The sequence below is a fragment of the Gracilinanus agilis genome, chromosome 3, assembly GCF_016433145.1.
Source record: "Gracilinanus agilis isolate LMUSP501 chromosome 3, AgileGrace, whole genome shotgun sequence".
Taxonomy (NCBI): Eukaryota; Metazoa; Chordata; class Mammalia; order Didelphimorphia; family Didelphidae; genus Gracilinanus; species Gracilinanus agilis.
This window is the reverse complement of record NC_058132.1, coordinates 611,037,340-611,051,218: the sequence shown is the minus strand read 5'-3', so window position 1 is coordinate 611,051,218 and position 13,879 is coordinate 611,037,340. Positions and strand designations below refer to the sequence as shown.

The 13,879-nt window shown below is 35.8% G+C and overlaps 1 protein-coding gene across 1 annotated transcript in view; it reads left to right on the top strand.

Moving 5' to 3' along the window:
• BARD1 (BRCA1 associated RING domain 1) overlaps nucleotides 1-13,879 on the top strand; it is a 132,697-nt gene that overhangs the window by 63,066 nt on the left and 55,752 nt on the right. The window contains exons 4-5 of the mRNA XM_044667520.1: nucleotides 3,761-3,841; nucleotides 6,289-6,461. Of these exons, the coding sequence (XP_044523455.1) occupies nucleotides 3,761-3,841; nucleotides 6,289-6,461 (254 nt within the window). The remainder of the gene's footprint in view (nucleotides 1-3,760; nucleotides 3,842-6,288; nucleotides 6,462-13,879) is intronic.

The window sequence follows — 13,879 nt, the reverse complement described above, 5'->3', positions numbered from 1 at the left end:
TCATAATAAAAAAGTAAAAAACAACCCCCTCAATACATCTTTCTCTCTGACATTGCTTACTCTTAAAAAAAAAATCAATTACCAAACATTTAATTTCTCTCTCCTCTCCTACCTTCCCTGCTTCCTGTGGGGGAAAAAAGAGGAGGGTGAAAAAAAAAAAAACCACCCTTTTTTAGCAATTCATGTATATGAGGCAAAATGAATTTCCATTATCAACTGTGTCCAAAATGTCTGTCTCATTCTGTATAGTGGTCCATCATTGTGTCGTCTTATCTTTTCTTCTTGTCTAATGGATGGGAAAGTTTACCAGGTACTAGATTCTTCTGTCTCCTTATATCTCCCTCTCTTTGCAGGGGAATAAACAAAAAATGCCAAGGAGGGAGGAGGATCCAGATGTTTTTTTCCCACACTAGGATTTTCCCTTGGTTCTCAGGAATATCAGCACTTCAGAGGGCTTAACCTTTGAGGAGAATTTCACAGAAATAGGGGCATAGATAGATGTTTTACATCTTCCTAATTACTAAGTTTTATTTCTTCACCGTGAACACTTTCCTTAAGAATTTTTAGATTTTCTGTTTTAAAAACAATTCTCATAGACCTAGTTCTTGGAACTGTGGAAAACATCCTTTCACTTATTTTCTGTTATTTATGAAATTTCCCAGATTATTTAGTCTACTGTTTTTTTTTTAAATATATTTTTAAACCCTTAACTTCTGTGTATTATTAGTTCCTTGGTGGAAGAGTAGTAAGGATAGGCAATGGGGGTCAAGTGACTTGCCCAGGGTCACACAGCTGGGAAGTGTCTGAGGCCAGATTTGAACCCAGGACCTCCCGTCTCTAGGCCTGGCTCTCAATCCACTGAGCTACCCAGCTGCCCCCGTAGTCTACTGGTTTTTATTTGTATTTTGTTTTATTTTTACTGTGGAAAACCCAAAGTGATTGAAGATGCCAACTCACTATTTCTGTCCATGTCTATCCACTTTGTTATATATTTTTTGTGTTTAATGAACTTGAGTAATCTAATGTTTAGTCACTTTGTAGCAATTAATTAATAGGTAACTGTATATTTATTATAAAGTAATAATTGACCTTATAATATTGTGCCTGAGGTAATATAAGCTACTAAAATACTTTTTGAATCCTCAAGGTAGGATGAAAGGTGTTCAATATATTTTTTGATGTTAAATGTCTTTTGTTGTATTAATGAAAAAGTATTGGAAGCTGATGGTTGATATGTGGTATATAAGATTGTAGAATTAAAAGTTGGGTTTGTGTACCATACTGAATTCCCATTATATGTTTGCAGTTTTGTCATTCTTTCTGGTAAACAAAATTTTTAGGGGACGTGGAAGAGATCTTTAATTTTTGAGGAGGGGATTAATGCCATTATTCACTGAAATAAGAAAAGTATGAAAGTATGCCTTGATAATAGGAAAGCAGAATGAATTCTACCAGTCCTTTGTTAAATGTTGTTCTCCCTTTTCTGTCTAATTTTAGTTCTTTACCCCCATATCAGGAGATGAATTCTAATGCAGAGTAAAATATTGTCTTTTTATAATTACTTTTGTTAATATTATGTAAGACTGGGGGGTGGGGAATTATCCAGGGAGAGACTATATCATGGTTTTCACAGAAACTCTTCCTCATAGCTCAGTTAGAAGATAATGGGGTAGTTGTTTTGCTCTTAAACTAGGGGAAAAAATTAAATGCTAATTCCCAAGGGGCATTTTGAATAGGTTTATACAGATTCCTTTTTCTGTCAGTTTCAACAAAGCAGCTTCTTCTGCCCAGAAAATGCCTCCCAGCAAATAGGGAGAATAGAAATGAAATTAAAGTGACTAGGATAAAGAGTCACTGCCCATGAGATAAGGGGTGTTGGCAGTTTTTGCTTTGGTTGTCAATGATTTAAGTAAAAGCTTTCTTGGCTTTTTGTTTTTGTTTTTGCAGTTCTGTTTTTTATAAAACATTTTCATGTACATAATTTACTCCTTAGACGAATGAATAATGAATAATGAAAATAAGCACTTGTGTGCCAAGGATGGGGCTAAGAAGTGGTGATATAAATAGGAAAAACCAGAGCCAGCCCCTGTTTTCAGGGAGCACATGCTATGATTGAGGGAGGAATCACATAAAAGAAGGTTCAGCTGTAGGATGGATGGAAAAGTCTAGAAATCCAGAGGGGACATTGTCCTTGACAAGGTCTTTAGGTTTTGTCCTTGAATTGGATGACTGAAGTGAGTCTGTAGGGCAGATGGTAAGCCCTGGAGGACTTCAAAAGATAGTAATAGGGGCAGCTAAGTAGCTCAGTGGGATGAAAGCCAGGTCCAGAGAGAGGAGATGGCCTGGGTTCAAATCTGGCCTCTTCCTAGCTGTGTGACCCTGGGCAAGTCACTTTACCCCCATTGTCTAGCCCTTATTGCTCTTTTGCTGTGGAACTGATACACAGTATTGATTCTAAGATGGAAGATAAGGGTTAAAAAAAAAAAAAGAGACCGACAGTAACAAGGTAGAAGGTAAGGTCTAGTGGTTTTCCATCTCCCCATGAGGAATGGTGTTGGTGAATCCCATCTCAAAAATGGGGGAAGGTGCTTTCCCAGATGGGGGATCAAATTATATGAATATTATATAATATTTTAACATTAATAACAAGAATTATAAATTACAATTATATAATAAACAAATTATACATAATGTATTATCTAGAAAATAGATGATATATAATTATAAATAAAAATTAATAAATATAATAATATAATAAACATTAGTTCTTTGGTTTAGTATGAGGACCATTTTGCAATTCACTTGGTGGAATTCTTTTTCTGTGTTGTCAATGCTAGCTTTAGGTTTAATTATTTAATTGTGAGTAGTATAGAGACTGTAGAATGCATGATGGATCTTGACTAGGTTTGGATATTTTATGACTTTGGCAGATCACTTCCTCATACTCAGCCTCAGTTTCCTCATCTGGAACTAGGTAACATCTGAGTCCCTTTCCAGTACTAGATCTGTAATTCCATAACCTCTAAGGTCCTATACTTTCTAATGTCCCTTCCAACTGAAAAAAAAAATATGATTCTCAACAATAGAAACTTGTACCATAAAGTTAAGGATAGTGTGGCTTGGTTAAGAGACAAATATAGATAGCATTTTTGGAGTTGGAAGACCTGAGTTTAAATCATAAATTTGTCACTTTCAGTGGGTGCCCTTGGGCAAGTTTTCTCCTTAGTAAAATGGGGAGAGGAAAATCCAGGGAGTTTGGATAAGAGATCTTCATTGCCTTTTTTTTTTTTCTTTTTTAACCCTTACCTTCTGTCTTAGTAAAAATACTAAGGCAGAAAAGTGGCAAGATCTAGGCAGTTGAAGTTTAAATGACTTGCCTAAGATCACACAGCTAGGAAGTGTCTGGATCTAGATTTGAACCCAGATCCTTCCGATTAGACTTGGTATTCTATTACTCACCTGCTCCTTCATTGTCACTGTCTTTTGCAGTTTGAAATCTATGATTCTGTGCCTTTAGAATTTGACTCTAAAACGAGTACAAACTCACTTTTAAGTAAAAATCATTATTGTTTTCCCCAGAGTAAAACACATTTTAATTTTACTTTAAAATGATTGAATCACAAGGTTTTTGTGGCATATAGAAGAGAGAAGTGAAGTAGCTTTTTATCTTTCTAAAAAGTAAGAAGGCATTTTCTCTCTGCTACCATCCTGTTTTAAATTCTAATGTTCATATATTGCTTTTGTATCTTTTCCCCCCTAGGGTGACATACCATCTGTTGAACGCCTTCTCCAAAATGGAAGTGACCCAAATGTAAAAGACCATGCTGGATGGACTCCATTGGTATTTTTCAGCTTTCTTTGCTTTCTGACTACCCTACCTCCATCTAGGAGTTCCCTTTATGCCTTCCCCGACCTTCTATTGAAGTTATTTTTTTCATTAATTATAAGGAAAATAAATGGCTTCTGACCTGATCTTCTGTGTGGTTGGAGTAAATATGTAGATCCGAAGTTCTTAATCTTGTGTCATGGATCTTTTTGTCAGTCTGGTGAAGCCTAAGGAAGCTCTTCTCAGAATACTGTTTGTTGCCTATATTCATAATGAAAGAAAATGCTAAATTTCAGTTAGAAGTTAGTAAAAATAAAGTTGTCATTTTTTTCTTACTCAGGTTAATGGGTTCATTTGAAATCTCTTTATAGATTTCTCAAAGGTCCATAGACCCCAGATTAAACCCCTGATATAGATTATTGTGTGATCTTGACTAAATTCTAAAGGTTTAGGATTATGGTTATCTTTTTTTCCTTTTATGCCCCTATTTTACTGTATTTTTATGGGTCACCAGGAGCTGGTATATGGCAGAAATACTGGCAGCTTTGCTAAATTTAGGAAGGTCTCACCTTCCAAAATCTTGTCCCTTTAGAGGTTAACTTTTGCTGCTGGCTGTGTTAAGAAGGGTCAAAAAATATCTAATGTTTTTCACAGGAAGGTAAGTCTCATCATATGCCTCAGTTGCTATATATGGATAGAAGAGAGGGAACCCTGTCCCCTGCCTCCTTGTTATCCTGATGGCTCTCTAGTATTTTTACTTATTTAAATCCAGTTTTTGGAGGAAGATCTTTTTATTTCAGTGTGTAGTTAAAGATGTAACGAGAGGAATCCACAGGAAGGAAGAACAGTACAAGCTGCCTGCATTTGGAAACAAGTGCTAACTATCTAGGCTAATTGCATTAGGACAATAAACATGAGATATGACATGTGCAGCCACAGAAGATGTCAACAAATGAGGGAAATGCATTCATCCTGCAAGCTAGAAATTCAGCACAGAAATTGAGAATCTAATTAGGCCAGGTGCATACAGGCTTAAAGTGATATATAATCATGTCCCCACTAGCCAAAATATCTTGCCAAGAAGGTTTTCATCCAGCTTTGAGTCATGGAGTTGTAGAGACTTCTTAGGCTATCCAATATTTTCAGGATTGGTTTAATTATTTTTTTTTCATGTTCTGGAAGGTAAACAATAGCAAAAAGGAGTGAGTAGTATAGAGAATGTGGAATCTTATAGTGATTTGTATTCCCTTCTCCCCCCACCTCCTTCATCAATAAAATAGTAGTTATAATATGACCTTTATTTTGAATCAATATATGCATTGTTAAACACAGGGAAGAATTTGTTAAAATGTGCTTATTAAATGCAAAATGAAGGTGGAATCACATTTTAAAAATGGGGACACAATTTGTGTTTCTTTTATTCTTTGGAGTTATGTTTTAATTTCTTTTAATTTTGTTAATTTTTAATTAATTGTTGGGATTAGACAATTGGCTAATAATGATAAGTGGTTAAGTCTTAGCCACCAGATATATATATATATATATGATAGATATGTCTAGATATCTATATATATCTATCTATATCTATCTATCTATATATATATAAAACCACCTGGTAGACCATGAATATACTCATCGAAGTAGGTGTAAATTTTGGATATCTTTATACCATTGATAGCTGTGTCATCAATAGAGAACTGCAAACTTTTACATGAGATGATATTGTATTGGAGATACAGCTTAGGTATGTGCCACTTCAGAAAATTACAGGATTTCTATTTAATAAAGAACCAACTCTTATAATATCTTTAGGGCATGGAATTGTTAACTTTTGTTTTTATATCCATCACATTGCATGTGCTTAATAATTGCTAACTGATTGATATTATGGTGGACTTAGACCTCTAAAGTCTCTCTAAATATGTGACTTTATGATTAGCAATATTTTAGCCAAAATACATATTTCCTATTTCTTCTATCACTGAGACCTCAAGTTGAAAGTCTTTGTCTTATATAACCTGAATTGAGTGAATGAATGAAAAAAACTTTTATTAAGTACCTCCTAGATGTTCAACTGTGTTCAGTGTGAAGGCTAAAAATACAAAAGTGAGACAGACAGTTCCTTACCCTCAAGGAACTTACATTTTAATAGAGGGAAACAACACATATATGAGAGTAGTGGATACTTAAGGAGAAGGAGTATCTGTGGAAGTCAGTGATTACTTAAGTGATGTCAGGAGAGTTTTATTTATAAGAGTTTTTACATTTAAGTGTTTTTAAAGCAAATAATGAGTGCTATAAATATTTCTCCAAATATATTGAATCCAGACTACCCAACTCAAAGGCAAATTTCTTGACCTGGTTAGCATCCTTTAAAAAACATATTTTTTGTTTAGATCATTATGCTTTTGTGTATTTTTTTGTCACACATCTCTATCCTCCTTCCAATTTATATCCATTAGCACGAAGCCTGTAATCATGGACATCAGAAGGTCGTGGAACTGCTTTTGGAGCACAAGGCTTTGGTAAACACCACTGGCTACCAGAATGACTCGCCACTCCATGATGCGGTCAGGAATGGGCATGTGAGCATTGCCAAGCTGTTACTCTCTCATGGAGCCTCCCGGAGTGCTGTGTAAGTAGATTTGAAATGTGCAACTTTAATTGAACTGCATTTCTATTACTTGTGAAGCAAAGACCTTAATTGTTAAGATTTTTGCTGATTTTGGGTTTATTTTTTTTAATCCCTTTTCTTCTTTGCTCTTCCAGAACTAGATGTGATGTTCACAAAAGCAAGCATTTCCATTTACAAAGAAAAAGATTGTACATAAATGAAATCACAAATTTCTTATAGGTTTAGCTTACTTTTCTTCATACTTACATAATATATCTTGTCTACAAATGTCCCAGCTCCTTCCCATACTCCCTGGGATCTCTACCTGTATGTTAGTATAAATTATATCTTTCATCTTTCCCCTTTTAATTCATTTTCTGGAGGTAATAGTCATAGTTTATTCGTTCTGTAAAACTAATTTTGAAAGCTTTGATTCTTCTGGCCTTATTTACAAAGTAGAGATAGTCAGATGCTTTAAAACATATATAGAAATTTGAAATCAACTCTTGCATTTATCTCCTGTCTTGCATTTCTCCTTATGTCCACTTGGACGAAAATAGAAAACTGGTTAATTTGCATCATAATAAAAACTTTTGCATCTTTCTGATGAGGCTTTTGGATATGTTGTTCTGCAGAGGCACAAAGGGGCATTAGTGACTTTTGGAAATTGCCTTTTAAAATAGAAGCCATAAAACATGTCCCAAGTAATTGGCTTGTGTGGACTTTTTGTCTTAGTCTGTTGTCTCATCCTCTTAGGTTTGTAAGACTTAAAAACTTCAGTTACTGTCTGGAATTAAATTGCAGTAAGCTTCCCATTTAATCTCATTAAAGTTCTCCCAAAGGATGAGGATAATTCGCAAAGTTAAGTACAAGAAAATACTCAGTATTCTTTCTGAAATACCTTCCAAGTGTGAGAATTAAAGATATACAAAAATAATTCACTTGAGATGACTGTGTTCTTGGAAAAGATAGCATCTAAAAATTGGCTACTGAAAGTATGGTCAATCAACAAACATTTATTAAGTACCTACTCTGGGTCTGGCACTCAGTTAAGGATAAGAAAAAAAACACCAAAGGATAAACCAGCTACTTAAAACTCTCAGGTATAACATGCTTCATTAGAGAAAACCTGGTAGCTTTTCTAGATTTCTTGCTCTATTGATGGATTAACTCTCTCTGTGGGCCTCAGTTTCTTTATTTGTAAGATGATGGCTTTAATTAGATGTCATTTTAAGGTGCTTTCTAGTTTTAAATCTTTGATGCTGTGAATAAAGAAATTGGCCACTAAAATCTATTCTCTGAATGTTAGAAATATTCACATTTGTTAATGCCAATCAAGTTTGTAGTAATAAAATAAGAAAAAAAACTTTAATATCTTGAAATGTAACTGGACAACAAAGCTAACTAATATTCTTTTGCACAGTGAAGTAGAGTTCTGTGCAGATTAAAGTATGGGCCAAACCACTGATTTGTGGGGTCTCACAAACAATTTCTTCTGAGAGAAAACAGTGATCTAGGGGCCACAGATGTTGTGGGGCAACTCGACTGCTTTTGCAATAGCAAGAACTGTTTGCCATTTTTCTTTTATTCCTGGGTCCATGCATGTACCATGTATTGAGTATATTTTTACTATTGACTTCCAAAGAGAATTGTAGTCTTGGAAAACTAATGTATCCTCCATGACTAATAATATTGAGTCACAAGTCATTGTCACACAGAAGATCCTGGATGGTCTTTGTTTAGTGCCTTCTTCTAAGAGCCCTGCAAAAGAAATCAAATGTTGCTCAGCCTGAACTTGGGATTTTCTTTGCATTATACAATTTCAAGATCACCAGAGCATTACTGAAATGAGATTTTAATTAATAGCAGTCTGGTGCTATTAGTCTTAGTAAAGTCATTAGTTCTGCCTCCTCCCTCCTCAACATCTGTTATAACAAAGAAGAGATCCATTTGGATCCTCCTTGCTAGCTGATTGACCCTAGACAACTTACTTAATGTCTCTCAGCCTCAGTTTTTCTCCTTTTTAAAATGGAGATAATACCTCAAAGGATGATTAAGAAGATGAAATGTGATAGCTTAGACAAAGTGCCTTACCACACCTTAAAAGCAGTAATATTAGCTATTATTAACTGTGTGTATGGAGACCCACCGACTACAGGGAAGGGGCAGAGAATAAACCAGAGAGAAAAAAAAAATAAAAGTACGTGTTAGTTTGTCTTTGTGGTCGTTTGCGTTGCCCTCCAAGAAATAACTGGATTTTGGGCCAGCTAGTTGGCTCAGTGGTTAGAGAGTTCAGGTCTAGAATCAGGAGCTCTTGATTTCATATCTGGCCTCAAATATTTTCTAAATGTGTGACCCTGGGCAAGTCACTTAGCCCCCATTGCCTAGCCCTTCTGCCTTGGAACCAAAACACAGCATTGATTCTAAGACAGAAGGTAAGAGTTTTACAAAAAAGCAACAATTGGATGATGACCATTGGATAAAAGTTGTAATTCACCTTCCTCCCAGGCCCTACATTGACACTGTTCTAAAGCTACAAAAAGGCAGAGAAGGGGCACTTGCTATGCTTGTGAGATCAGAGCCTGGTAAAACATGAGGACTGAGAGATTTTTAACTTAAGAGCTAGAAGGGAACCTACATGTTCATTTTCTATATGGGAGCTTGTTTTGCTCTATGGCAGTTCTATTATTCACTTCTGTGCCAGACTCCCTGTTCCAGACCTATTCATGCTCTCTAGCTCCATCTCCATCATCCCCTTTCTCAGCAGATGGTACCCGTCTCTTTGCAGAGATGGAAGCCAAGCTGACATGAGCTCCCTCATCTGCCCTCATCCTTCCCTCAAAAATTTCAGGAAGTCTTTAACCACCCTCCCCTTCCCTCCTGTCTCTGAGAATGATGTGGCTTTCCTTGTCACCAAGGTTGACCTCTCCATCTGTGCTCCCGTGTTGTCTTGTCTGTCTCTTTTAGGACGTTGCTCCATTGATTGCCTCAACTGACACTCCTTCTCTCTCTCTCTCTCTCTCTCTCTCTCTCTCTCTCTCTCTTCTTGCTCTTTTTTCTCTCTGATTCCTCTCTTTCCTTCCTCTCTGTTGCTTTCTGTCTCTCTCTCCTCCCCTCCTTTCTCTCTTTTTTCCTCTCTCTTCTCTCTCTGTCTCTTTCCCCTGTCTCTGTCTCCTTCTTCTCTCTTCCCTCTCTTTGATTCTCTCTCCTTCCTCTCCCTCTCTCCCCTTTCTCTGTCTCTCCCTCCTCTCCCTCTATCTCTGTGTGTGTCTCTCTCTTTCCCCCTCCCTTCACCCCTTTTTCCCCTTTCTCCTCTTCCTCTCCTCTCTTTCCTTAACTGAATTGTTCTACTCAGATCTCCCTTACTAGCTGTAGAATATGGCACTGGATTTTGGAGTCCAAGGATTTGGGTTTGAACTGTGACTGATTTTTCTGCTAGGGTGAGTCTGTGGGACTGGATTGATGGTTTGAAAGGCCTCTAAGATCTGTTCCAAATCTTAAATGGATCTGACACTCTACCCCTTCCACATAAAATAAGAACCCACAATCCTTTCTTTGACATTGTTACTCTCAAAGAAGGTTGCTCTTTTCTCTGCTTTCCTAATGTCAGATTTATAGAAAGAATAATCTGTATTCACCACTTCTTAATTCCATTGTTCTGTGACTTCTATCCCCATCACTTCCTCCTTCTTAGTCTTCCTTTATCTTTCTATAGTATTTGACACTTTTAGCTGCCCCATTTCCTCCTGACTGTTCTCTACTTCTTGGATACCATTTTCTCCTAGTTTAGGGATCATGAGTAGATTGGTTTTTTAAAAAACCCTCAGCTTCTGACTTAGAATCGAATTGTAATATAGTGAGTAGATTTTGAGCATCTCTGACGTTCTTTAAGACTCAAAGCTACTCTTCAAAAAGATCCTTGATTTAACAACAGGATAAGTTTTCTGTACTTAAATTTTAGCACATATTTTTACAAGTAATGTGTATATTATTTTTTTTCTTTAAAAAAAAAACCCATACCTTATGTGTTAGAATCAATACTGTGTATTGGTTCCAAGACAGAAGAGCAGTGAGGGCTAGGCAATAGGGATTAAATGATTTGCCTAGCATCACACAGCTACGAAATGTCTGAGGTCATATTTGAGCCCAGGACCTCCCATTTCTGGACCAAAGTAGTTATTACTGTAGATCCTGTCCAAAGATATGCACCAGATAGTAAAGCTTTCTAGATTTTCTTGTTTATGGGTGACATTGTATTAATTACATCAAGCCATCGAATATCACTGGATTTTCTCAGACACCCACAGTTGTTCCAAAGAGATTGGCATAGTAGTCTATACTGGGGAAACCGAGGCCATGAAGTGTAGATTGCATTCGAATGGGCAATCCACTGATTAGGTCTCTCGGTGCTAAAAATTGAGCCTTGGTCCAAAACTGAATAAAAGGAAGTAAATGCCATTTTTCATTATGATTCAGGTTAATCAAAGGATTTTATATTTTCTCAAGGAAGACAAGGTTTCTCCAAAATAAATTCTGGGTATTTAAGGAGGGAAGGAGAATCACTAGCAGTGGGACAGGTCTTTACACTGAATCTTGAAGGGATTCTATAAAGTTGAGGTGTGAAACAGGAGAGACATGCAGGGTGGAATTGTCCCTGCCTCTGGCTTATTAGGTGGAAGGACATTGAGGAACTGGGAAGTTCCTGCCAAGGCATGGGGTGTGAAGAGGGCAGTTTGGGTGAACCATAGAATGCAGGAAGAGGAAAGGTAGTATGGGGCCAAATTGTGAAAGGCTAATGGGGGAATTTATATCCAAAGAAATAGGAAACCATTTTGGAGTCATGAGTAAAGGGGATGATGTGTCCAAACCTGCATTTTAGGGAAATTGCTTTGGGGTTTGGATGGGAGATAGATTGGAATAGGGAGATTTTGAGTCAGGAGGACCAAATAAGAGATGCTTAGCAAATAACCAAGGAAGAGATGCTGAGAATCTGGATGGCTGGGCCATAATGCATTCCCAACATTCACAGTATGTATTTAATGTTTGTTGGTAGCTAAGTGGTACAGTGAATAGTGCTGGAGCTGGAGCTGGCAAGACTCAGAATTCAAATATGACCTCAGACCCTCTGTTTGTCTCATTTTCCTCATCTATAAAATGGAAATAATCACAGCACTCCTAGGGATGTTGTAAGGATCAAATGAGATGTTTGTAAAATGCTTTGCAGACTTAAATGAGCTATGTAAATGCTAATGCTTATTTTTGTTATTATTAGTCAAATTTTATGAGAAAACGATCACTGTGTGACTTCCTTGTAGTAATCAATGTGGACTAAATAAAACACTATTCCTTACTAATAATTTTTATGTAGTACTTTAAAGCTTATAGAGGACTTTTTTTTCACAACTTTTTGATATTCATTTGTATGGTTGGTATTTATGGTATTCTGGTTAATCAGATGTAAAGTTTTGATAGAATTGAATATAATCCAGTTAAACTCTTATCCTTCATGGTAAATATTTCCCTGAAAAACTTTGTGTATTTGAAACACAAAGTTTAAGGAAAGTGGAGTCTATGACCAAGATCTTTAAGCTATTTTATTTCATATATATATGTGTGTGCATATATGTTTGCTTTATGTATATATTTGCTAATTGTAAATACATATTTACATATAAAATTATGTAAAAATAATCTCTACATTATATATAAATTACATATGAAAATATAAAATGTATATTTGTTACTCATGAATATATTCACATGTGATATATATTTGTTAGTTATACATACACTTAACAAACCCAGTGGTTAATAATTGATATATGTAAATTAAATATGAATCAATATATTTTTATATATTTAATTATATATGCTACATTTATATATTTGAATTTATGGATAGTTTTATGTATAATATATAAAATAGTTAAAATCTTTGCTTTGTGTATAGAAGTGTATATCCATAGATATACATACATTCAATACATTCATGCACCCACAAATATATATGTAGACATGTATATATGTAGACATATATATGTACACACGCACCCATATATATATATATATATATATATATGTACACACACACCCATATATAGATATAGATAAATATATATATATAGATAGATATATCACAATGGACTTGGAGTTAAAACCTTTAAATTATAGCCAGCCTAAAAGGTTTAAATTATAGCCAGCCTAAAAGGGTCACAGATTGGAAAAGATATGAGATACTGAACTTTGGACAACTTTGAAATTTTGCCCAGGGCCAACCCTATTCCCATCTGTCCTCAGGGGCTCATTAGAAAGTCATTTTTGGGACTCATCCTCTTTACCAAAAAATGGGACCATAAGAGGAGGAGGCTTACTGGATTGGTCCAGGTAGGTGGGAAAGTGAAAGGAGAGAGAAGTGTAATTGGATTAGTTAAGGATCCCTTAGAAAATGGAATTAGGGTTTATTTGGGTTAGGAGTCCATGGTTTAGTGGAAAGTGATTTTCAAAGTCAGAAGACCAAGATTCAAATTCTGACTTTGATGTTTACTAGTTTTTAACCTTGAGCAAAATCACTTAAATGCTCTGAAATCCTAGTTTGTTCATTTGTAAAATGAAAGAGTTGGACTGGGTGCTCTAAATTTCCTTCCAGCCCCAAATCCTATAATTTTTGGTAAATTTGGAAGGGGAGGACAAACCAAGAAGAAGGAAAGAAGCAATGAAAGGAGGAATAGAAGAAAGAAAGGAGCTGTACCAAAAGGAAAGGCATTATGCCAAGCACTTTGCAAATATTATCTTATACCACAGGGGTAATACTAGAAGCTTGGTCAGGCATTTGGAAGGTGGAAATCAAGGAAATAGAGCTTCAGAAAGTCAGGAAAAGATGTAGAGTTTAAGAAGGGGAAAGAATAAATTTGTAAATGTATTGTATATAAAGAAGAAAACTGGTTCCTATTTGAGAAGTTCTCTAACATTTAAGTTTGTTTTTCTTTATTGCTTACATGTGTATCTTGGCCTTTAAAAAACCTAGAATTCACAAAAGATTAATTAATAATTATTAAGATTAATTTCTATTCAGTGATTTCTTTTTTCTTTCTTTTTTTTTTTTTTTTTAAGTAACTCTTGCCTTCTATTTTAGGGTTGCTATTAAGTATCAATTCCAAGGCAGAGGAGCACTAAGGGATAGATGGTAGGGGGTCAAGTGACTTGCCTAGTCTCACATATAGCTAGGAATTGTCTTAAGTCAGCTTTGAACCCAGAACCTCCCATTTCCAAGCCTGGTTCTATCCACTGGGCCACCTAGCTGCCTGTTCAAAGTGACGTTTTATCCTACTGTCATAATATGGATTGGGGTCTCTGATACGAGCACTTTTCCTTAACCATGTTATCATTTCTTAAAGAAACCATTAACTTTGTTGAAACTCAGTTTGCCCCCTTCCTTTTAT